General features: G+C 45.2%; 1 protein-coding gene across 2 annotated transcripts; it reads right to left on the reverse strand.

Annotated features, from left to right (window-relative positions):
• Positions 1 to 964: 964 nt before the first annotated feature.
• si:ch211-246m6.5 (von Willebrand factor D and EGF domain-containing protein) lies at positions 965 to 24,363 on the reverse strand. 2 transcript variants are annotated; one of them, XM_067500753.1, is made up of 33 exons: positions 24,104 to 24,363; positions 20,837 to 21,021; positions 20,363 to 20,591; positions 19,906 to 19,971; positions 19,442 to 19,674; positions 17,659 to 17,748; positions 17,372 to 17,513; positions 16,573 to 16,790; positions 15,516 to 15,589; positions 15,084 to 15,360; positions 14,734 to 14,936; positions 13,734 to 14,626; positions 13,518 to 13,654; positions 13,275 to 13,436; positions 13,085 to 13,189; positions 11,942 to 12,056; positions 10,744 to 11,012; positions 10,412 to 10,631; positions 10,161 to 10,298; positions 7,491 to 7,961; positions 7,043 to 7,213; positions 5,707 to 6,008; positions 5,109 to 5,541; positions 4,856 to 4,951; positions 4,663 to 4,758; positions 4,485 to 4,580; positions 4,307 to 4,402; positions 4,137 to 4,232; positions 3,949 to 4,044; positions 3,708 to 3,803; positions 2,871 to 2,966; positions 2,469 to 2,566; positions 965 to 1,933 (listed from the first exon to the last, which is right to left on the reverse strand). In XM_067500753.1, the coding sequence occupies exons 1-33, from the start codon at positions 24,198 to 24,200 to the stop codon at positions 1,913 to 1,915; spliced, it is 6,117 nt and encodes a 2,038-aa protein (XP_067356854.1). In that variant the 5' UTR covers positions 24,201 to 24,363; the 3' UTR covers positions 965 to 1,912. The 2 variants fall into 2 exon arrangements, with proteins under 2 accessions (XP_067356854.1, XP_067356853.1); XM_067500752.1 differs by lacking the exon at positions 965 to 1,933 and having other exon boundaries at positions 2,436 to 2,566.
• Between the last annotated feature and the right edge of the window lie 858 nt (positions 24,364 to 25,221).

The raw sequence follows: 25,221 nt of genomic DNA on the forward strand, positions 1-25,221 counted from the left end.
TTGTTTTATTCCTGACATTACCATGATGGCCGCCAGAGGGCAGTAAACCCCTAATGATAATTTGCGCAATGAGTTTGTTTTGCTGTAGAATTCAAACTTCTTGTCTTTCCCATCGCAAGACCTTACTTGAAACAAGTAGGCTTTCCATTAAGAATTAAACATAACATATTTAAGAATTACTGCAGGTGTATACATGCAACATGAGGGTTTCAAATTTTGCAAAATACTGTACATATATGTTACTCGGTGTTCGGCCGAGCAGAGCCCGGAGAGTGGCAGAGAGGAATCCTAATTGGTGCAGAGCTAATGCGACCTCATTAAACTTTTAATCCCCATTTCCTCGCAGCTCCCGTGGCCCTGACCCCCTGGTCGTGAACTTGTCTGGCCCCTGCAGCAAAGTCAAATGTGTCTCTACTCTCACTGGGGACCAGCAATCCCCAGAGAAAAAACTTAAGAGGAGCAGCAGCAGCTCAAGGTCACACAAAGTTACAACAGCTCTGTAATATGACACATACCAATGGTATAAGAGCTTTTGAACATTGTAATTGTCTTATATTCAGCCTCCACTTTTCGGTTTAGCCGGCTATTATTATGGATACTAGGAGGTGGGAATGTTACCTGTAGATATTAAACTGTATCACAAACAATAGAACCTTAATTTCATTTAGGAAACATATTGAATTTACATTAAACTCACAATCTAAACGTCCTTTGACTTTTAACAGTGGTTTCTTCATCCAAAAACTAAATATAAAGAGTTGAGTAAACTAGTATTCAATTCATTACGCTCTTTAGTCCAAGTTTAAAGGCTTCAGACAAGTCGGAGCAACACATCTTTATTAGCTCTCAACAATGAAAAATAGTAATCGTAGCTTGAAAATATAAAACTTGAGATTTGTTAATGAAAAACTATTCATTCCACAAAATGCACGAGGGTTAAGAGTTTAACACATGGGATGCTTCATTGTGTTATTATTAATTTATTCGTCATACTTTAAAAGAATTTGAAACTTGAAACTTATTTTTATTACAAAACGACCAATACACAGTGTTTTAATAGGAAATAACACAGATTATAAAGTGATTGAGGTATATATTAAGTTATATACAACAGGAAATGCGTGGTAATGTAAAAAAAAAAACAAATAAATAAATAATCATAAAGAGGTTTGTAATGCAGTACCTGAATGATGGCATTTACAGTGAAAAAAGAAACTGTACCGCAAGTTTCTCATGATCAGTCTGCATGCTAACATGTGTTTCATGTCGAGAAATAAGCAATTCTTTGGTTTGAAAACACTTCATTGCGGCTAATATTTGAAACGGCGTAGTGTAAGTTTTGATCCACTCCATGTCAGTGCTCCGTCGTTAATGCCTTACACATGACACGGGGTTTGTACGCAGGGAGATCAGGGTTCTCCTAGGAACCAGTTCCAAATCATATTTCAACCTGCTGTAGATCTATTGCAAACAAATGGAGAGTAGCTTGTAACGAAACATCTGCAGTAAGCACAAAGTTGTGTGGACGATGATGTCATCACAGGCTTTGTGGTGATTTGTATGTGTCGTGTTTAAACTAGAATGCTTTTTTTTTTTTTTGGTCATTTTTCAACCGTTTATCAGGATTGTGTGTCTTTTTAGTTGTTTCTTGTTGGTCATTCACAACCTTCTGTAATCCCTTCATGTTTTTTAATATTTTAGCTGGATGGGAGGCAAAATATACTGTGTATATATATATTTTTTCTCTGTATAGTATTTATTTTCTCATTTACTTTTCTTTGAATCCCTTTGCGGTCATTCATTCGGATAAGAAATAGTAACATTTGCCCAGCCAGTAATCCATCCATGAATCCAGTGGAGGCCCTGGATCACCTAGTCCCCTTCTTTGGTAGTTGCTCTTAGTAATTGGGTCTCATCCTTGGGTAATTGGGAGCTGGAATAAAGAACAAATGTTTTATAATAATGGACACAGATCCACACAAAAAGTGCAGAATAGAGATACAGACTGTATAAAACATCCAAGTGAAGTTTTAATGCCGCTGTGATCCTGGTTTAATAGCACTTTAGGTTTGCTTCCAAATGTGTTCTCGATGTCGGATTCTCAGTCTGGAAGGGAAACCTCTCAAAAACTTCCTTCCTGAAGATTTACATGTCAGTTCTGAAACTGCAATTTCATATGTTTCAGGTTTTCTTCACGTGCAAGTCTGTGAATCTCAGGCCAGCTGGGAAATATGTAGCAGTAAAAAAACCCTCAAATGTATGTGTGGGCTTTTCTTAATGTTGAGATGTCCATGAGAAAACTCTTGATATGCAATTAAGTCAATTTATAACTCGTTTCAGGCCTTCACCTCACTGCTGCAGCCAAACTGGAAATTGAAAATCCGACTAGAAGACTTTGACCCAGAGGAAGAGGAACACATGTTCACATGCTCAGCTGCTTTCTACTCTACCTCATCGGTCCTCCTTACCTTCCTGGAGCAAAGAGAACCTGAGTAGCCGCTCCGGCAGGCGCAGACGTTTGGTCGGACACATCGACTGCCGTAAAGACACTTCTGTTCACAGTGAGCTGGGAAATAACACGGAGCGAAACAATGAGCCTGCAGGTAAAAGCCACAAACATCACATGTCTGACATTTTCCTTTTTACAAATGTAGCCATGTTTTCACAGTAGGATCCCGTTAAATTGCTCTTGGGGTGACGGTTTGCCATTTAGTGACCAAAGGAAAATACCGGGGGAAAACCAATTTACACCAATTCCAGAAAAATGTTCCACAGCCATGGCCTGATCTGCAGTACTAACTGTCATGAATGGGAAGAAGAGTTGCAGCTTTTTGTGCAGTTTCTGGCTTTTGTTTTGTTGTAATACTCACGGATCTGGCACAGCATCCCCTGCCAACCCGGAGCGCAGTGGCAGGTGTTGGGACCTACACACTCCCCACCGTTGAGGCACCTCTGCGGACAGCTGGCTGGGAGGCAACACGACATTAAGCATTAGAGCCGGATTCCACTTGTGGAGACTTATAAATAAACGGTCTCGGCGTTAAAACTTCAGAGACAATGTGTGATAGTTGACAGGTGATGAAGGAGGAGGTCAAGCAGCTTTCAGCCCCAAAAATGTTTATATCTGGTTCATCTCCTCTTCCTAGATATTTGGATTTCTACGTTTTCAGTAATAGTTGAAGTCCAAAGATCATCCCGATGAGGAACTACAGACACCAGAACTGATGCTTCCCGTATGTGAAGCATCCTGGGGGGTTTTCTGATCATAAGGCAGACTCCAGATCAGGGTCTTTCTACTACCAACAATCAGTGATGGAACAATGTGTCAATTAGGTTAGTGATTATCTGTAATTCTCATTATTTAAGCCATTTACGAGGTAGAACTGTGTTGTAGGTCTTTGTAAGTTGACTGTCTTTGGGTTTTGCACTGTTGGTTGGACAAAACGGCTTGTCCAAACAGCTGGGGATGGGCGTCTGGCCTAGAGACAGACGCCCATCGGTCGGTGAGCGGCCACTCTACCAGCTGAGCCGCTGCCATCTCCCTATTTTTTTATATTGTGAACCAAACAAAGTCCAAAACTAAGCATTAATGACAGTAATTGTCAGATGCATCACAACACTCACTAGGATCTGTCACAGGTCACTTTCAGTGATTTTATTGAGGAGGCTGATGAATCACACGAATTGAGTTGTACCCTGGCACTTACGTTTATCACACCTATTCCCACGCCAACCCGACGGACAATCGCAAACGTCTGGACCAACGCACCTGCCGCCATTCATGCACATGGGCTCACACACACCTGGAGAGAGGTGGGACAAGGGAAGAGATTTACAGTTACAAAACAACAAACTGACAGCACCGGTACACATACATATAAGAACGAGAGAAGCTGGGCTTTATGCTTAGACAAAAACGAAGGAAGTGAATGGTGGAGGAGGACTGACTTTTCTCACAGCGTCTCCCTGTGTATCCCTGCAGGCAGGAGCACACGTTGTTCCTCATACAAACACCACCATTTTTACAGGGAGGATTGCAAACGGCTGGAGGAGGAAGAGCAGCATGATCATAATCAAGTCAATGTGACAGTTTTTGATATGTCCGTGACTTATGAGTAAATCTGTGAATAATTTACCGTTGTGACACTGTGCTCCATAGAAACCATGAGGACACTCGCAGGAATTGGGCCGAACACACAAACCTCCATTCAGACAGACGGGAGAGCAGAGAGCTGCACAAAGAGAAAAACCATAATCACTGAGAGGTCAGTACACACACACAAACTAAAGAAAACCCAGCACGCACCAGTCTCACAGGATGGTCCAGTCCAGCCTGGTGGACACATGCACTCATCTGGAGACACACACTGACCTCCATTGTGGCAGTGACGGGTACACACCACTGTTATAAAGAGAAAAACAAATTGATCCCACTCCTGGTGACGGGACAACTTTTTTATTGGTTCCCGTCGGTGTTTACTCACAGGTTTCACATCGAGGTCCTACAAATCCATATGGACAGGAGCAGGTCTGCAGTCCCACACATGTGCCTCCGTTTTCACACGGGGACCTGCACAGTGCTGCAGAGAAACAGTCACGTTACTTTATCAACTCCTTCAAACCCTTGAGTTAATTTCTATTTAAAGATATGTTTGCTGGCACCTTTTTGACAAGCTTCGCCATGAAAACCTGGGAGACACTGACAGACACCTGGGGCCACACAGACACCTCCATTTTGACACTCCGGATCACAGATTGCTAAGAATATATAGAAATACAATTATTAAATTCCTATCGCAGCCAACACTACACACAGAAATCCAAAGCAAATATTCGGAGCCGTTTATTTGTTTACCAATCTGACAGTCTGATCCAGTGTAGCCTGGTTTGCAGCGACACGTATTTGGTGCGGCACATTCCATGTTTCGTCCACACGTATGCCTGCAGACAGCTGCAACGAGCAAAGACATGGAGCAGCATGAAGACGTGTATTCGTTTACCAGCAGGTTTGTCTTTTGTCTGTACTCAAGTTGCAGTTAGTTTATTGTGTGGGTAAAATGTGCAGTTCTCTCCGCAATCAAACGAGTGTTGAGGACGAGCAGCCGTACCTCGACAGGCTTGCCCATCTCCAGTGTATCCCACGGGACACCTCCCGCAGCGGGAACCACCATCCGCGGCTGGCTCACACTGGACACCAGGAAAACATGGTCGGTCTGCACACGTCGACGCGCGTTTGTCAGCTGGCGTCGCACCGATCACACCCGGTTGGATGGAGGTAGCTCTCTGACCGGGGAAGCTGTACACTGTTTTGCCTGCTGTTGTGAGGGTCAATGCTGGGAAAATCTGTGGCATCTCCAGGCTTTCTGTTCCAGGCTCGGCCTCATCTCCATCAGCAGAGAACTCCAAATCTGATAGCATGTAGGACAGAGCGTTGAGGGCTGCTGTAAGAGGAATGGCAGGTCTTGGAGGGGTCCGGGGTTTGGGCTGGCTGGATGCAAAGTGGTTGAGCTGACGCTGGGTTGTCCGTGTCACGTCAGGGGACTGGTGAGAAGGAGTTACTTTAAGTAGTGAAGTACCTGTAAGTGGGCCTTCAGACTGCTGAGATGATCGCAGACACGTGGTCGTTGAAGGCCCAAGTCTTTAGACACATGACTGCATACATGACTTTCACTGAGGAGGTGCACAGTCCAAAAGTGGCCAACTTACCTTGGATATAGGTCTTGCTTGTGTCCCGGTGTCGGATCTGAGGTTGGCAGTTTGGCGAGTGGCGTGAGCATCTGCAGTGACAAAAGTGGCACTGATTGCTTCTCGCCTCCCAGTTCCACCTCCCCTCTCTGATGCCAGAGCGTGTCGTGCCGCGTTATCTCGGTTCACAGACGAGGACAGATGTTTGATACTATGTCTGGCGGGAAAGTTGGGCAGGTGGAGCTGGGGCGCCTTGCTGCTGCTTCCATGTGGGGGTCGGCCGGTCTTGCCGCCTGTCTGCTGCTGAGGAAGGTGATTGGAAGCTGAGGAAAGCCACAATAGGACATCAGTGCATTTCACAAATGAAAACCTCCTGTAGCTTCTTGATAATCAATATCCAGCAATAGCTCACAACTGCGAGAAGAAACCACAAAGCCCGGCAATCTGTGCGTATAGAAGTTGGTAAGGGGTTTCTGATCCTTTCAAAACCAACGAACACAATGACATACGAATCGGATTAAACCATATCTTTGTTTGCTCCAGTGGGAAGAGAGGTGGATATGGGAAAGTTCACATTTCACTAACTCGGGGATAAAGTTGGCGTTTAATGTTGCTCTTGCAACAATAATATAACTATGTTATACTATAACTGTATTAATAATACAGCTTGCTAGCTTGATTACAAATGAATTAGGTTTTTTAGCCAGCTGATAAAGCCAGTAAATCATGTCTTTCCAACTAGCATGTTGAAGAAAATAAAAACACAATAAATCAATGAGAGAATTTTACAAGCACTGATTTAAGTAGAAGCCTTCGGAAAAGCATTGTAGCGATTTAAGCAATTCGTGCCGTGTCTCGTTTGGGATTGACTCATCTGCACGAACGCTTGATTCATCCTTGTGACTTTCCAGACAAACATGATCTACAGTAAAGGGCTTAAAGTTGGAGTCAAACTGTCTCTTCTGAGTTTTTAGCTTCTCCCGCTCCCCCAAGTGAGAAAAACTCATTGGAATAACTTCTGCGGGAACTTCTCTCACCACTAATTTGATTTATGTGCAGCAGTTAATGACATTCCTTCCAAGCAAGAAAGCACATAAAACACCACAATATAAAATTCATATAAAATAGCCCACAATTTATGGAAGAAATTTAATCTTCTCTGAAAACCAAATTGTTTTGGGATCAATTATTTGATTTTAAACTGTATTTATATAGATTCAGTCTAATACTAGACTTTTTATTCTATTCAGCTGCAACGATTTTGTCAAAACTGTCTTTAATAGTCTTTAATTCTGCCCAAGTATCTACACCAACATTTGCCATGTGAGTGGAGATGTTCAGATAACGGATGCCTTACCTGCCTCTGCATTTTTCCTGCAGACCCGTCCATTGCCATAAAGGCCGGGTGGGCAGCGGCCGCAGACGTAGCCGACATGTGGCGGCCTGCGGTTGATGCATTGAACCCCCGGAAAGCAGGGCCTGCTGGCACATGTCGCTGACACGTTGACAGCTGAATGCTGAGCCGATCCTAAGAGACAAACTGTGGTCAGTGCTCTGGATGGAGCCATCTGCCTCACTTTAGTCAGTGCTGTTTTTATGAGTGTGAAAATGATATCGCCGTTTGAAACCTTCCCACTAATACTTATATTGGAGAGATTATGTGTCTTGCTTTTAGATCTTCTTTGTACACTTCTCTAGTCCTTGTTCCCACCCTTGTTTTCCCCTGGAAATGCCTTTAAGTGGACTTGGTAGAACGCACTAAATACTTCTGTGTAAACAGAGATTGTTGGAAACTTTTGGCCTACCTGAATCTGGTCTGCCATTTCCCGGTGGGTGAACTATCGAGGGCATCTTGGTAATAGTGTTTCTGATTTTGGGCTGAGCAGGCTTGACTTGGTCTGATGAAGTTCCTGAGATGTGTGTACTAGTCCTCGATGAGTTATGGTTAATTTCTTGGGTTTTCCTCAAAGCTTCAGTCTCAGTTTGGGATACATGTGATGTAACTGTCGTGCTGTTCTTGTTGGATTCCGCCGTAGTTGGATTATGGCTTGTTTCTGGAGTCCCCCTCCAAGTGGTGGTCTTAGTTTGTGATAGAGTTGAGTCAACTCTTGGACTGGTCTCCCCTGCCTCAGCTCTTGTCTGTGGTGAGCTTCCACTTGAGGCCTTCTGGAAAGTGTCTGTCTTTATTTTGGGCGGTCGAAAGAGAACATCTGCTCTCTTGTGGACAGTCGAAAGAGGGGCAGATGTGAGCGTGATGGTGGCAGGCCTGATGACGGCTACATGAAAAATAACACAAATGTTGGATTAGTACTATCTGGACCATAATATTTAATTTCTAGAACACACATTGCAATGACCAAAGAAGTGAAGAATAGGATGTAGATGAACAGAGATTCCAAGGATCAGTGTGTTGTACTTAGTAAGCCAGACACCCAGCAAGAGGTGAGACATTACAACAACTTTGTGTAAAGATCTCAACGAGGCGTGATCACCACTTACATCCTGTCAACACATTTACAAGCCGCGAGCGTAGCAGGAAACGTTGAGTGATTAACGACTGCGGACGTGGCAGCAGGTCAACAAACCTGAGTCTGATTTATTTTGCATCGGCGTTGCCAACTTTTCTCTCGCTTAAACCTAATAAAACAGACGCAGATTATATCATCCTAAAATGGTTTGAGTGCTCCTGTCTGTTCTTACCTTGGTCTTTGATTTACGGATTCTAGTGAATCTTTCTGTTGCCGTCTCGTTCCTCTATTTAATATTTGATAGTCCGTGATTAAGGTCTACATAAATAATTCAACTTGTCCCGAATCCTGTTGAGTTTTCGCAGCCCCGACATAAAACATAAAAAAAGCATAAAAGGGAAAAAGGTGCTCACTTTCCATCCACAGTATTTAAGATTCAGACTACCCGGCACAACAAGCAGCTGAGGGTCCCTGAAACCCAAAGGTCTGTAGATTTTGCGCTGAATTGAACAAACAGGTCAAACATGTCAGACCGAACTCCCCTGGCTCAAGCAGATCAGAGGACTAGTGAGTGAGCAGTAAAACAAAGGGATTGAGGAAAATCCAAGGATCTGTCCTCATGAGTCTACTTCTACCAAGTTCCATAAACGTCACAACACAATTTATGCTTCTGTCCTTCTATGGGCAAGTGATTCTAACGGAGGCCTTTATATCTTTAAACATACACCACAGTTTGACCTTTATCCTGCTTCGATGCCAGGTTTTGAGCCTCTTGCCTCAATCTGCAAATGGTACGCAGCCCAGGGTTATTTTTTAGTCTGTAGAAAGACGCTTTCCATTGATCTACCAAGTATCTCAATCACAAGTGGAAAGTCATTTGTTGCATACCCCTTCACAGATTCTGAACGTGCCTCTTTTGGTTCTAGTTGGGGTAGTAAATGTTAACGAATGCCATTAAACGTCCCTCTGATTTCCCTATATTAAAATACATCTCTCTATTTTTAGCTGACAAATGCCTCCAGATGACATCACACGAAAGGAACCATCATCCGAATTCCTAATGCTGAAAAACTCCTGCGAGTTTTTCTTAGCTAGAAGCAGATAAATATTTTAATAGAGGGGAGAATAAAAGCATTAATGTACATTTAACACCCTAAACTAAAGCCATGTATGTATGTATGCGTACAAACACGATTGAGTGATTAGGCTGTTTTTAACGGTTTAACCTCCTTTAACAGTCTCTGCAATGCAAAGTGAGCGCACGGAGGGGAGCAGCACCGTCGGCGGGCACCAGCCATCTGGTTTCCATTTAGCACAAGCACTGTTTCCCTGCTGAGTGTTCCTCAGAGTTGCGTGGCCGCGATGAGCAAATTCGCCTTCACACCCCGTGCATTTAGCTCCCATCCAAAGTCATTTATTTAGTGGCAACAGCAGAATGAGCTACAGCCTTTTGGGTTGCATGCAAATAATCACAATGTTGGAACCGACATCCCATCTTCCAGCAGCTTAGATATGATAAAGAAATGAAAACGTAGAAACATCTTTTTTTACGTGAGGCCCTTAGAACTCTGAGGAATGGCTGCACGAGTTTAAAGTGCAGCAGTATCTCAGATACTCATTCTCTGCTAATAGGATCCAGGTTTGGAGATAGAAACTATGTCATCATACATAAGGTTTTCAGTATGTCTGCACTGAAGTCATTTCATCACTGCACCCGACAGTGAAAACCTGAAAAACCTGGTTAGAGAGTGAAGCTAAATGACATTATCACTTAATTGAGTTCATTAAGGATCGTGTCACAGCAACCCGTAAACCTCAGCAAAACATATTTTCTCTTTTAAGAAAAAAAATGTCAAAGCATTTTTGAATGATGTAATAATCAAATGTTTAATTTTTTCTTTTTTTTCCCAGTCCATCAAGTCTCACAACTGGACAACAAATTTAAGAAACCTGTTACAAACCGGTGTGTGTTTTATAGTTTTGATTCTATAGTATGTCCACACTTACCCGTGCATGCTGTCCCATTTCCCAGCATGCCTCTGGGGCATGGGCCACAGCCATAGGAGCCAAAGTTATTGAAGCACTGAACTCCTGGGAAACAGGGCTTCCTTTCACACTCGTTGATATCTTCCAGGCACATTACACCTGCCAAACAAACACACACGAACCGGATTCTGCCTTTATGGATCACAACGGTTCAAATGTGACTCCACAGAAGTTAGCAGAAGCTGCTTTTATTGTCTTTGATGAACTCCTACCTCTCAGACCCGCAGGGCACTCGCACCTGTAGCCGCTGGGTGTGTTGACGCACTTGCCGAGCGTGCACGGAGCCGACGAACATTCGTCTACATCCTCACTGCAGAGTTCGCCCTTCTTGCCATCGGGACACAAACACAGGTATTTTCCACTGCCGGCAGGGAAGTTGACATCTGTGACACATGTGCCTCCATTCCGACAGCCGCAGGGCACTACATTAATCTGTACAGCCGAGAAAAGACACGCTATGTTCTATTAAAGTTATATGTTGTGCTCTCAGAATGAATAAATAACCCATGGCTGACTCTTTTTGGATCTCCCTCTGCAGCTCTACCTCCATGGTGACGGTGCTCTGGGCGTTGCACTCATCGGACAGTGTGAAGCGAAATGAGCGGCTGGTCAGACGTCCGTCCTCGGGAAGTGACGGGACCCGCCAGATGAGGAGGCCAGCTGGGGAGAGGACGGCCCCATTCGACCCGTCCTCCAGCTGGAAGAGAAGCGCCGAGCCCTCGGGGTCCGATGCAGCAAACTGGAAGACAAAGTTCTCCCCGGCAAACGTTCTCAAACCACTTAGTGGTCGGTGGAAGACTGGCGGCTTGTTGACTGAAGACAGAGGAGGTAAAACTGGAGTAACGAGCTAAAGCGGAGCACAGAAATATTATAATGGTATTTGCTTGCAGTGATGCTTTGCGGGCATCTGCAACACCATTGCCCTTTGTTGCCATAGTTATTCCCACCTTCTAAGTATTTTATATTAAATCTACAACCACAAATAATTGTCGTTTGGTTGACAGAGTTCACTTCTTGTCCTGGAATAAACTCTTTTGAAAGCGAGCTTAGTTTGACTTAAACATTCATCCAGGATGTTCCTGCTAACATCACAGTTAATATGCAGGTCCACGGCTGAGGGGGGGACTGTGCCTTCTGTCCAAACGGAGCGTTTGAGAAAAGTGTTGTTTTCACAATAGAGCTGCTTTCATTTGCCTCAATTGGCTCTAAACATACTCTGCAACTGCACCGAGGACGGAGGAATTATCTCAGTCCTCTGTTTTAGTGAAATCACTGCCCTACAAACAGTTTAACGTTTAATATGTGACTAATGTTAAGTTACTGTACAGCTAGAACAGCCTCACTAGTACAACTGACATGCTGTTTGTTGGGTGTAAGTAAGGCTGACTATGAGTCTGTGATGTACTTTCCTCCCCCCTCCTCGTCTCTCTTAGACTGACAGGTCAGGACATGCTCAGGAACCTAAACCACTGCTCCTTTGATCTGCTGATGGAGAGAAACAGGACCAGAGTTGGACAGCTACCATAGTGACCCATTATCATGACTGCCTCTGTACTTAAGGTGAGATAAACGCATAGCACATGTTTTTCCCTTTTAGTCATTGCAGCAAAATTCCATTGAAACCCCTCAGAGCAAGCTCCTGATATGGCCAAAAGTATGTGAACACCTTAACAGTGCAGCACGTAGCAGCATAAAACCAGCTCGTTCCAGGAAATACAAAGGTCGGTCTATTTTCTTTGTACCTTGGTTCACAGACCAGGTGAATGTGGAAGTGTCCGGGTCACAGAGCAGGCACGGGCTACCGGGGTTGGAGTCTCCCGCTGCGAAACACATCCCATCAATGTTGCATGTCTGCTCCTGGCCAACGGAAACACAGTTCAACACAAAAAGGTTTGTTCGTGTACTTTAATTTTACTTTAAATACACACGGTCTGCTCCATCACTTCTTAAGTTTGGTTCAGTCTGGGCAAGCACAGGCTGATCTGTTGCTGTCTGTGTCTGCAGCTGTGCATGCGTGTGTTTGTTTCAGGTTATTAGTAAGGTGGCGTGTTTTTCTGTCTCCATTTCCAAAAAAAGCTGTTTGGTATCAACAGGACCTCCTCCGTACCTGCTTTTTGAATAAATGTAGGGGTTTTAATGATCAACTCATTCTCTGGTTTAGTCATACAACCAGCTACAGCTTTCTCAGAACATACAAAATGCTTTAACACACTTGTCCACTAAACACTCACTGAGTCACATCTGTTTCCCATATTCAAACAAACAAGTAGAGACTGCAGTCTATCTTAACAAGTGACCTGTGGCACATGTCCTGTTTCTAAAGGAGCTGGACTATTTTGGGGGGTGTTTAAAGCACGAGGACAATCTTCTCCTTGTTTCAACCAAACACCTTTTGTTGTGTGTCCTCGTCCGACAATAAAAACCACAACCACACATACAGTCTCCAGAAAAAGTAATGGCACTGTTTTCTGCATTAAATGACTTTGAAATGTGACCTGAACTTCACTGGTCCCAAATATTACCAAACGCAACATTATCTATATTCATGGAAAACCAACAGTCCTGATCTTTCAGGTTTTTATTGAACACAGCCATTAAACACACAAAGTGATGGTGAAAAAAGCAACGGCAACAGCGTTTTGTATTTTTCAGGACCAATTCTTGTAGAAAACCAGGAAATTGCAAGCAGACACATTACTCTTTCTTGCAACTGTATAATCAGTATTTGATGTGTAAACCTCTACTCCTTTAATCTTAGTAATTAAAGAGTTTTAAGAGTTTGTTTAATTAAAGGAGGGCGCACAGCTTCCTGAAACTAAATTTGTTGTCTGTGTGGAGGAGAGGAACAACTGACATGGGGGGAAAACAAATCCTCTGCGAGTTACCTTTAACTTACAGAGTCCAGAGCGCGACGCCTCACAGACCTGGCAGACGCCATCGTAGATTGTCAGCACCTTAGCTTGGCTGTACTGGGAGCCATCATTGGTCACCTGAGACAGGAAAGACAGGAACATTTTGTAAACTGCCAGCAAACAATGAAAAACACTTTAATTTCAGGCTGAGGTGCAGCATGACCTTAATTTCCCATCGTGCATATGGTTTGTCGTCCATCATGAAGTCTTCTGTGTTTACAGCCGTGTTGCTTAGGGAAGGGATGGTGCAGTCTAAAGCTTTGGAGCTGAGGAAGGTGGCTTTAGTTCTCTGTTTTTCCCCTGGAACCCAACCTCCATTCATGTACTGTGGAGGCAGATCAGCACAGTTAAGAGGAAATATTCCCATGAAAAGTCTAAGACATTGTCCCTCCTTGCCTTTCCTCACCTTCAGTCTGGTGGCGTGGCAGCTCAGGTCTGGAGAGTCGATGAAGCCAAGACCGAAGACCCGGATGCTGCGACAGTCGACTGCTCGAATGTCACATAGACCACTGTTCTCTAAATCTGTTAGCTCTACCGGCTGCCCTGTTGGAGGAGAGATGACCTGTTCACTACGCGAGGTGTCAAATAAACGAGAGATTCAGTAATCGCCGTACACACTCACCGATGGCCAAACTGCAGTCATAGAAGCTGTGGCCGGGGAAGCACTGGCAGCCCCATTCGGTACACTCTCCGTTTCCATTGCAGAAGTTGGGGCAGCGCAGCGCTGTCACCACTTCCCCGTACGCTCCCGGTGGCCCAGCCACCTCCAACGTTCTCTGGGTCCTGTTTTCCAACAGCCTCCTCTCGCACTCATTCTCCAAATATGGGAGCAGGGCCTCCTCCCAACCCAGGTCATCTTTGAGCTGCAGGTCCACCATGCAGAGATCAACTGCCTCATCCAGGCGTCGGCCCAGCAGGCCCAGGCACACCGCAGCAACGGTGGAGTTGGCCAAAGCCATCTGGCAAACCTCCAGCGCTTTGGCTGACGTCAGCCCGCTCGGTGTGGGCCACCGGGGTTGCACCTCTGGTCGTGCTTCGGCCTGGTGGTCCTCAGGAAAGAAGTAAGCAAAGCTCTCCAGACTTGCCTGGCTAAGGCTCTGAGCAGTGAAGACAGGCGCAAACTGAAATGAGACCTGCCGTCTCAGCCTGTCAACGGAAAGCAGGTGATCATCCCTGAACTCAGCGTCCATTTCAAGGTTACCATCACGGCTTTGATGATTTTTGCTGTGAAACTGAATGTGCCTGTCAGAATCGGACAAAGCCAGGATGCTTTCCCCATTTTTTGGACTATTGACGTATTCCAATGTTGTGTCCATAGAGGGAAATACAGATGTGTAATCCACATTGTTGTATGCTATGCAGTGGGAGTGAGCAGAAGGGTCGTACAGGTGGCTCATCGCTCTATCAGTGTCAGAGGAAGTGCTGTATTGTTTCTGGCACAGACAGAAAGGCCTCCTGACCTCTTGTGTCGTGCCGGGAGGTGTCCTGTCAAATAAGCTCTCGCCGGGGACTATCCTAGCACACACGAGAAAGTAAGGAAGACCAAAGAAACAAATAGCTTTGTGGAGACTTTGAGGAATCTAGGTTCAAGTAAAACAAACACACTGCTGTCACAGACTGACCTCCAGTCTTCTATGAAGCGATGCAGGCCGTCGGGACCATAGGAACCACCGCCAGACCCCTGGAGGTCATTGTTGCCATTGTGGTCGAAGGTGCCGCAGAGGCCGCGTGTGTTTCTGTAGTCGACACTGGGCGCTCGGACGGACAGGCTCATTCCCCAGTCTGCGACGTCGGCCCTAACAAAGGCCCCGGACGGAAATGTCAACTAAAAGAGGAGAGTCACATCCAGCAGCTAATTAACATAATCTGCTCATGCTGAACCCGAAAGGGCTGTGAATTCAAATTTATATCATCAGTTGAGATGAACCTCATGCAACCGATGGATAAAAGTAACCAAAAAAATGATACCTACGGTGACCTTCTTCCCTTGGTGGGACTCCAGCACCCTGACTCGAACGCCCTCCTCCTCACCAAGGTTTTTCAGGGTAAGCCGTGGCCTGGTTTCCTGCAGCTGGCCGTTGCACATGTCAAAGATGCCGACGTCGTTTCCCTCTCGAACCGCTACGCCGCAGTTGCAGGAGACGCCGTAGTGTCGGCTGCCGCAGTCCCATTGGCGAGAATGGACCTCGAACTCCCTGATGAGGCTCCGGTAAAGGACGAAGGTGCCGGTCTGGCGGTTTTCATATCGCCTGAACGAAACGGAGACATCCCAATAGCTGCTCACAACAGGTGCTCAGGTAATCGGTTGTTTTACGGTGTCAAACTGAAACTAATTATTTATCACATGAACAGAATTATACATCCCTTCAACTGATTACTGATGACAGACGTAGAGGTTAATTACCTGCCATCCAGTGTAATGACGTGCGGATCAGTCAGAGAGTAGCAGATGGAAGTGGGAACATCCTGCACGGTGACCTGGGGGCAAAGGTCAGTAGAGCAGATTAGACCAGCTCCGCAACCCGACCCTCTGACCACAGCGCTTTAATTCACTCAACACAGATGGGAAAACTCATCTGCGGCCGGCCCCTCAGAGACACAATGTCCGGGGGACTAACATAATGTCTTACATAACGCAATAGCTTGTGTGGACACAACTAATGACCACTTAAAGCCGTGTGTCCCAAAAAGCCACATTTTGGCCCTCAATACCCACCGTCCCCTTAAAATTCATTAAGCAAGGCCTATGTTTGTGTACATGTAAACACTTTTACAGAGAGAGCTGTAATTACAGCTGCTTTTCTTATGCTCTCTACTTAAAGTAATAAAGAGATAATCAAATCATCATGTTGTTACTTCATACTTTGTTTAGTTATGGACCCTGACGCCCTTTTAAGAAATTTGAGAAAGGCCTCCTGGACCAAAGCAGTTTGTATAATGTAGTGCCCGTAGAACAAAGAATGCAGGCTACAAAATTACTTTTTGAAAATCTGCGAGGGCTGCTGGTCCATCAGAGACCGCTTTCATCTCCTAAATGACCCCATTGAGCTCACGGTGGCTTGTCAAAGACCCACGGAGCTTCTTTTTTAACAATTTATTAAAATCCCACCAGATCCGTTAACAGCTTCTCAATAAGCGTTTAAGTTCATCCCTTGACTCCCAACATGACCGCTGGAATCCCCTCAAGGATGACGGGAATCTTCTGGAGCACTAATTGATCCTCCACTGAAACCTGCTACAGGATTCCTCACTGCCCTTAAAACCTTTTTTGAAGATTCCTGAAAGTCCAAACATTCCTGCAAGAGTGGTTGAACTTGTGAACCCCAAGGATCCATGGATAGATTATAAGTAAACGGACCTCTGACTGAACAGACAAGACAATGCTCTAGGACTTTGAATCGATGTGATTTGGATGGCAATAATAATTAGAATTTGGGTTTTTAAAAGTCACTTTCACTCACTTTAAGGGAAGTTGGGACGTAGCTTCTCCAGAGTCTCGGTGCGCTGGGTCCGGGCAGAGCACCCACCAAGCTCGGACGATTTCCATCACGCGTGAAATCGGTGACAGCAGTGACAAAAAACGTGGCCCGAGCGCAGCTGCCGTCTCTGCAGGCGTTCGGCTTGAGCTCCACCTGGCAAGTGGACAGGGCCACGTTCGAGGCCTCGTGTTCGAGACTGTCTGTGGACGTCAACACAGCAGTGACTCAGTGTTAACGGACAACACGCAGCTGCCTGCAGAAGTGTATCGAAGGCTTCCTGAGCTGGCTTTGATGCGATGACGCGCAGGACAAGTCAGGGCACAGCAGAGAAAATGTTAAGTCTTAAGCAGTGATCAACTGAAAATGGTACCATGACCCTTAATTGATTTTCAATAGTCAAAGTCAATTTTGTTGTAATTAAAATAATGAAAAGACAGGATGTCACTCTAAGCCCAAAATGTATGTGCTGGCAAACTAAAAGATGTGTGTGTTTATTTTTATTTTTTGGTTTGATGTCATTCAATGAGATGATCAGTAAAGATCGAAGACGCTTGCACCTTAGCTATGACAAAATCTTAACACCACAGGATCCTATATATTTTGGTAAAAGTGCTCAGTGACTAATTTCAATTGCTTTAATTTGTGTTTTGGACCCAGATTTGCATTGATGGTTAAATGACAGTGGTATTGAGGCTTAACGAATGATGTCATTGCTGCAGGCTCATCCCACTGCTGCACTTTGGATTTTCTGCCTGTACAACGTAACAAAATGCTTGCTGACCTGGGTCATTGACGCTCAGAGTCAGAGGAACTCCACAGCGGCGGTCGTGGTCAGAGTCGATGCAGGGGACGGGCACCGTGCTGTGGACGGTCACCTCGTGCTCCTTACTGTTCTCTGCTATGTGGAGCGGGTCTGGGGAAAACTGAAGAGCAGGTATGAACAGATGAACTGAGGTTTCAGCTCTGCAAGGTTTGCGTTATTTCTCAAAGTGTAAAGAAAGGAGTCGTAAAATCCTTTCGCCCCGGTGGTAGAGCGGCGTTAAAACCCAACAGCACAATGGTGTTTACCTTGAGTCCAGCATAGAAACTCTCACTTTCCTTTGGAGTTGATTTGCTGAGGCTGGAGTTGAGTCTGAAGGTTGACACACTGCAGGAGAACTGCACAAAAATAAGAAGGAATATTTGAGTTTGCATGCAAGATTCTTTAAACAAAACTCAACCTGTCAGACGTGGATAAACTCTAAGTTCCTTTTCCAAACTAAGATTTACATTTAAGTATGAAGCCAACTGAAAGATTTACTTGTAAATGTCACAGTGTGTTTGTGTTTAGCTTATATTAGCTTATATGAGGTTACTAGAACGTCACATGACCTGGTGTTATTACATTTCCATAGGAACTAGCAGTTTAAGTTTCTAGTACTTCATTGGCAGTCGTGAGTGTAAAAAGACATGTAGAACTTCTTAAAACATTTTGCTCATGTAGACCACAGTGAAGACAGCTCCTCTGATTGTGGCCTCTGAGAGCACTAACATTTAACTCACTCCCAGGGTTAAATAAATGAACACGAACTTTGACCCAACTCAGCTGCAGTATGAGAATGTGTTACAGCCCACGTTCCAGAGTCAGCTATGTCAGCGCGGAGGTCCGCAGCTGCAAGGGGGCGGATGGTCACAGTGACATCACCTCAGTTTCAAATTGCATCACGATGAAAATCCAATAATCTAATGTTTCCTGGCAACGAATCCTCTCTGCGGGAAATGAGACGCGTCAGCAGCCTCTGTGTTGTGCCGGTGTGGAACGAGGCTGTGCAGCAAACTGCCGCCATAATGAAGACAAGAACTTATGCAGAATCAGTGCTTCACCTGTAAGAAAGGGGCCAACATGCAAAACTCTTCTGCTTCTTGATAAACAACTTTACTACAAGATTGCTTTGGCTTGAGCGTCTGCAAGAGCTCCCAGTCTGGTCCAAGCCGCAATCTTAGCAGCTGAGCTCCGATGTAGAAGTGATCTTAAGATGCAGTTCTTCTCCTACCAGCTACTAGACACTGCAAACAACAAAGCAGGATCATGGTCCTGACACAACAAGCTGACTTCAAACATGAAGTGCTGACAGGTGTTGAGGGTTCAGATGCTTTGTATCACCTCATCTTCTGGTAAACAGCTGCAGCTGTTGACCACATCCGACTTGTGGCATCCATGTGTAATCAGTGGCTGTATGAGGGGGAATAGTCTGTTAGCGTCTCTCTCCTTCCCAAATACCTACTCACTCACTTACTGGGGAGCCAATTCACACAAGTCTCAAATCAAAACAAAGCTGTCCCGCATCTCACACAAGCACATCGGATGATCCAAATGCCTGCTGCGAGGCAGATGATGGGAACAAATTTAGGTGTGTGAACACTTCAGAACAATACACATGCTCGTCGCTTGTCAGCTCATCCAAACACATCTATTGATGTCTTTTAACATCAATTTTACTTGATGAAGAGCAGCAAACACAACGGTGCTTTGTTGTGAAGAAAGCATCGTATGACCGAAGAACCAGCTTTATTTTGTGCGTCTGTATCTTTTTATGTAAAGACAACTTCCATAGAATTCACTGTGAAGATTTGATACGAGCAGTTTGAATGGAAAACATGTGGAGCGAGACTTTTCCAACCTGCAACTGATTTAACTTCCCCGCCCTCCTCTTGCCTTCTCTTAATGGGATATCATGCACATTTTTTTGCGTGTGGTTTATTTTTTTCTCTGCCTGTGCACATGGAGGTCAGTGTGATCCGCGGCTTACGTTGCCCGCTCCGAGGGTCAAGCCCCCTACATGTGCTTTCAGCAATGTCTGGGAGGGATTACCGTTTCTCCAAGCCGGAAGTGAACGCCATCCATCTCCACTAGAGCGAAGGGCTTCGTTGTGGATTCCTGCCTGATCTCGGCCTTCATGCTGTGGCCGATGTGTCTGGCCCAAACCACCTGGAAGCCCAGAGGCCGACTCCACGGCGGCGGGATGAAGGAACACCTCAGCTGGACGCTGTGGCCGATCAGCTCGGGGGTGATCACAGGCCGAGACGGCAGGGACGGAACCGCAGCTGGAATCATAGTTAGGAAGCTCGATTTGATGCATCAATATTGCAGCCAAAACTGTAACTGCTTGTGAAAATCGAAAACCTAGTTCAATGTTATTGCAGTGTCAGTTACCCGACGTTGCTCCAACCATGTTTACTTGTTAAACGAGTGTTTTTTAGCATTTTTCTATTGCAACTTTCTTACAAACAAAAGTAAAAATGTAACTTCAGTCAAGATTTGTAAGAGGCTCGTACCTTTGCACTGGCCGTTGACTCCCACCTCACCTGGCGGGCAGAGTCTTGGACCCAAATCAGAAACCACTAAAATATGAGATTTACCACAAATCAATATCAGGTTCAAAAAGAGGATTTTGCTAGATATTGTAGAGACTTAAGTAATAATAAGGATTATTCATAACGTTAACAGTTATTTCTATTTTTTCGGTTATAATGTTTTTGTCCAATTGTGGTTAATTTGTCCTCTGATATAATGCTATGTGAACAAATCAAATTTGTGATTTGTTCCTCTGTGAATTCTGCACAACCTTGCAATTTAAAACATCATAAAAACACTGTACTCAATTTTTTTGTTTTAGTCCACAACAGTTACAAAAAGGTCTGTGAAATCCTGGAGGGAATGATTAGTGCCAGTATGCGACCTTTGACCTTTACTAAGAACATTAAGCAGGCACGGCCCGCCCGGCGTGATCACCTTTAGCGCAGTATCCCATGCACCCTTGCGTGGGCTGCAGGTAGTAGAGCAGGAACTCGCCGCAGTTCCGCACCGTGATGGGGATGCGGAAGAGGCAGCAGTCCTTGGCGCTGCCATGGAAAAACTGCCAGGTGGCACAGGCGGAAAGCTGGCGGACCTCACCGGGCCGAGGCAGGGAGGTGTCCTTTAATGACAGCCACACCGGAGCCTGCGTGCCACAGTGGTTCATCTGCAGGAGGGTGTGGATAGAAACAGTCATTATCTCTGTAGTGAGTGGGTTATTATACCCTCCAGCTGGACTGAAGGTGCCTATTATAACAATCTGCCAGATGCTAGATGTTTGCATGGGTAGAAGATGTTTGTCATTTTTGGCAGAAATATAAGATTTGTTTTTTAATACGGGTTTTAACAACCGAGTCGTCAGGACACAAAGACGCCGAGTATGGATGTAAAAAAACTACTTTGTGCTCGTACTTCAACGCAGGTCGTTGGCATCTCCGCCGGCTTGTTGTTGATCTTGAATCTGTACCAGCCCGGCAACAGCGAGTGGTCACAGATCAGTTCCTGGATGGCCGTGTTCTGGATCTCTGTGGAGTCGAAGTCGGCGCTGCGATAAGGGTTACGCAAAGTCCTGTGGCCTCCCGGGTAACACTCTGGAGCTGAGAACAAAACAATGTGGAAAAGTAAAACTGAACTCACAGGCAACACGTTATCTTATTATATTTTCATATGGAGATGAATGTAAACAACAGCGTGTTTCTGAGTTAGTGCACAAAGTGGCCAAATGCAAACAGAGAAAACAGACACTGAACTCTAAAACAAAAGTCATAAAACTATTTTCCATGTCTGTGTGTCGGCTTAAAGTTCTTCCTCCATCTTCAGCAGATCCCAATCTGTCCGTTTATTTGAGAGGAAATGAAAAGGGGAGAATCTCAGGCTGTGCTCAGATCACGTGTTTGTGTTTGGCAGAGTCCTGCTGTGAACAGGACAGGTGTGAGAGAGGAGACATTGGAGAGAGACAAAACAATAGCTACTCGGATTGAACTGAAAAAAGTCAGTGTCCTTGGCCTAAGTGCTGCAGATAAAATACTTATTCATTCTTGGCCTGGGAGATGTGGTTGTCTGGCAAAATAAGTTTTTACTCAAGGTCCACTTAATAGCATTTTCCAGGGTTGTCTTGATTGCACTCTTGTCATCACATGGATGTTGTTTGTAACTTTGTCCGTGTCGTGACAGAGATCGTAAGTCGTACTCTGATAGAATGCAGATGAAAATTGTAAGATGCAAGTGAAAGATCCAGAAAATGTCGTGAACTCAAGTTGAACTGTAGCTCTGTTAAATTCGAAATGAACTGATTAAAAAATAACTTTTTGAATTTTGATTTTATTTATTTATTTATTTTGGAGACAAAATTGCACTTCTTGCATTTCTACTTTGACCTGGCTGCACGAGCAGCAACAGCCCCCAGAGAAGAGAAGACAGACGTTACGGTCTCATTAATACCTTCGACGTCCCCACTCAGAAGGACAACGAGAAGTGGGACTAAGACAAAAGCTATGAATTGCTATTTAAATTTGTCAGTATGTGTAAAGGAGGTGAGCAGCGAGGATCCTTTCACCCCCAGAGGCTGCATTCCTGTGAGTCCCCCCCCCCCCCCTCGCTAAACCCTCTCCAGGAAAAAGCCAGTGGCACATGACATGTCTCCGATCGAGGCCTGCAGCTGGAGACAACTGGGGGAATTATTTGGAAGGAACATGTCGTTGTCCTCACCAGCTCAAAGTCTGTCAAGTGAAATGGGTCAAAGTTGTCATGTTTATGGTTGATAAACGCACAGGACAAATGTTTCTTTCACCTCCAGAGGACCGAACTTGTCCCCTTTGTTTGACTGTAGCAGCAGGGTAAAGTCATGTCGGGGAAGACAAACATTTGGGGTATTGAGGATGTCTTGAGACTGTCAGAGCCTTGAATGGACAGGGCAGGGTGATCCCTCGCCTAAACAAGGTCTTACAGGCCAGTCTTCATGTCGACAGGCCTTTGAAAGCACATGCGCTTGTTTACGTCGTCGCCCGACTGGGTGTCCACCTCGTCTGGAAGCTCCGCTGACTGAAGAGCTCGGGTCACAGGTTGTCCAAACAAGCGTGTTGTCAGGGACTAGGACAACGGATGAGGCTTTGGCTGCCGGTTAAACTGTTCCAATTGGCAGCTTAATGAGTTTACAGAGCAGGAGGGGGGAGCTAATGAACCACTGCCCTCCGGGGAAAAGCAGATCCCACTACTAAAGGACGTCCTCAGCAGCCCAGATGTGCAGGGACTGTGCTGGGAATTCTCCAGTTTCTTACAGAAAGCAGATTATTGTGGGAGAGTGTGGCGTTAACATAACTGAGGTTATGAGTCCTTTCCCTAGAGGACCTGTCCCTCTCAGCCAGACACAAACATCAGGAAGGGGTTTGGGTCTCAGTAAAATATACAGTATAAGGCTCCGTATCACACTTGAAACCTTTTTTTTTAAAAAGCAACAGAGATAAAAGGTTTCAGGCTGCAGCTCCTGTTGTTATAATTCTGAACATACACATGGATTTTTAGAACACGTGACTCACATTTGTACCTAAAACCGTTTAATTTACTGTTTAAAGCTTCTAAAAGTCTCCTAAGCCAATTGTTTTGTTATGTTAAGATTCATTTTTTCACTGCAGCATTGCATCAGGCTGTCAAACCGTCCCGTGGACCGTTTAATCACAGCATCTCTGGAAACTGAAGTTTGACTTTTATTGATCCACGAAAAGCTCCGCATGGTTAAGAGACATCTTGGCGCTGTTTAAACAGCAGCGGAGACAGACAGCGTTTGTCTTTTTGGGCCGGTTACAGGAGCTGTGGCAGGCTCTGTTTTGGCACAGAGGGGCCTGGTGTTCTTCCTGCAAAGAGCTTCAGTTTATGACGCTCTGCCCTAAAGTTTACGACTGCGTGCTTTGATCTGGTCGTTCGACGCCCTGGAGACAAAGATATCTGCGAGATGGGAGACATGGTGGACTGACAAAGACAGCAGCTACATGTCTACAAAGAACAGATGAGGACCTGAGGCGCTGGACTTCAGGCTCCAGTCTCACAGGCTTTTATCACATCGCCCCAGTCTGATGGAAAGTTCAACAAAAACCATCAGAGGGATTTCAGAGCAAACAGCTGAGCTTTGAGTTTATGCTTTTAAATTTGTGTGACCACACACTGGTAGAGAGACGGAAGACATCACTGATGGACCACAGTGAGCACCACGTGCATGTCTTGCTTAGGCTACATTTGCTTTTTTTTAATGACCTTTTCTTCGCTTGTTGAAATTGTTTCTCACGTCCTGACTTTATCTGCAACATGTGGCTTCTTTGGTAAAACTAGTGAAACCTGGGATTTCGATAAAAACTGCTTGGTCAACGAAGGAGCTTGGAGACCATTAAAATGCCTGTAGATTACGAACGGACCCGTTCTTGAACTGTTTCTGTGTGCGGAAGTATTTAACCTGAATATGTAGGTTTTCATGTTGTTCAATGCGTCAGTACGTGACTGTCTGGGGTTTTGCTTTTGTCTCCGAAGGTCCATCTTAACCTCTGCAGAGTCTTTTAATAAGCACGGGGCTCTTTTTATTACAGAGAAATATGGATGAGAAATTGGATTACATCTGGTTCAGATTACTTTTTGCAAAACTCGATGAATATCCGTTTATACATTTAGTCCTAAAGTTTTATGTCCACTCACCGTTTTGGGCAAATGCTCCGAAATGCACGACCCACAGCAGCGCGACGCGTAAATATCCAGACAACTGGCGCACGGAACCTAACGCGCAACAGTCCATGGCTGCAGCTCCGCGTGAAAGAAATGCCGCAGGGTGGCTTCACTCGTTCGGTCCCATCGAAGCTTTTTGGAGAAACGGTGCGAAAGTGGCGCAACTTCGCAATTAGAGACAAGTTTATCTGTGCGCTCTGCTCGTTGGAGACGGCGGCTTCCTCTGGGGAGTGCGCGCAAGATGACAGAGAGGAGGAGGGAGGAGGAGGAGGAGGAGGCGGGTCCTCGCTCTCCCCGAAACGAACGTGGATCTTTGCATCCAGCTCGACACATGATCCGCAGCAGCGTCTCTAATCATCACGGTGCGTTGCTGCGTAAACACTAACATCAACGACGGTTTGGACTCGTGAGTGCGAGCAATATGAAAGCGAAGGATCAGATGAAGAGAGCAGATGTGTCATAATATCAGGTGCTGGAGGCTTCAGAGACAAGAGGACACATACCTTTCCCCTAAATAAAAGACCTGAGAGCAGCAGCAGGAATTTAGCTGGAACCAACCACCTTTTCATTCAGGCTTTGTGAAACCTTCTGGTTTTACACGTTGGAGATGAGATGTTTGCATCTCGTCTTATTGTTTCAGTACAGTGCAGGAACAGTTGTGGGTCACGTTTCCTAATCCAGAGTTTCCCAAGTGATTTGTAAATGAAGGCATATTAGAATTACCACCTTGTGGTTTATGCCTCCATCAGCCAGTCAGGTTGCAGTTGACATGCACGTCTCTCTACACTAATCAGTTCATTACGTTCAAGCGGATGTTCGGTCCAGATGTAAGGGAATTCATTCAGGGCGGATCGGAGATATTGCGTTAATGAGAAGGAGACGGATACACAGTCACGGTGACTTTAAAGTTTGATCTTTGATCAACACCAAAATCTAACCAGTTTCTCATTGAGTTCAAATGGAGATTGGTGCCAAATCTGAAGAATCCTGAGAAACTGTGCCACGAGAATAGGATGGACACTGCAGACCCGTGACGCCTCGGGCCACGGCTGTAACAAAATGTGATTTGATATCATTTTCCCTGTTTTTAT

Source organism: Channa argus, chromosome 4 (genome assembly GCF_033026475.1).
Source record: "Channa argus isolate prfri chromosome 4, Channa argus male v1.0, whole genome shotgun sequence".
In the NCBI taxonomy this organism is placed as follows: Eukaryota; Metazoa; Chordata; class Actinopteri; order Anabantiformes; family Channidae; genus Channa; species Channa argus.

Excerpts from the sequence above, each read along its gene's own strand:
- si:ch211-246m6.5 (XM_067500752.1), bottom strand. The coding sequence starts at position 24,200 with ATGGACTGTTGCGCGTTAGGTTCCGTGCGCCAGTTGTCTGGATATTTA. Across the intron at positions 4,403-4,484 it reads AGGACCTCGATGTGAAACCT|TGGTGTGTACCCGTCACTGC; the intron begins GTGAGTAAACAC and ends TCTTTATAACAG. Across the intron at positions 4,045-4,136 it reads TGGAGCACAGTGTCACAACG|CCGTTTGCAATCCTCCCTGT; the intron begins GTAAATTATTCA and ends TTCCTCCTCCAG.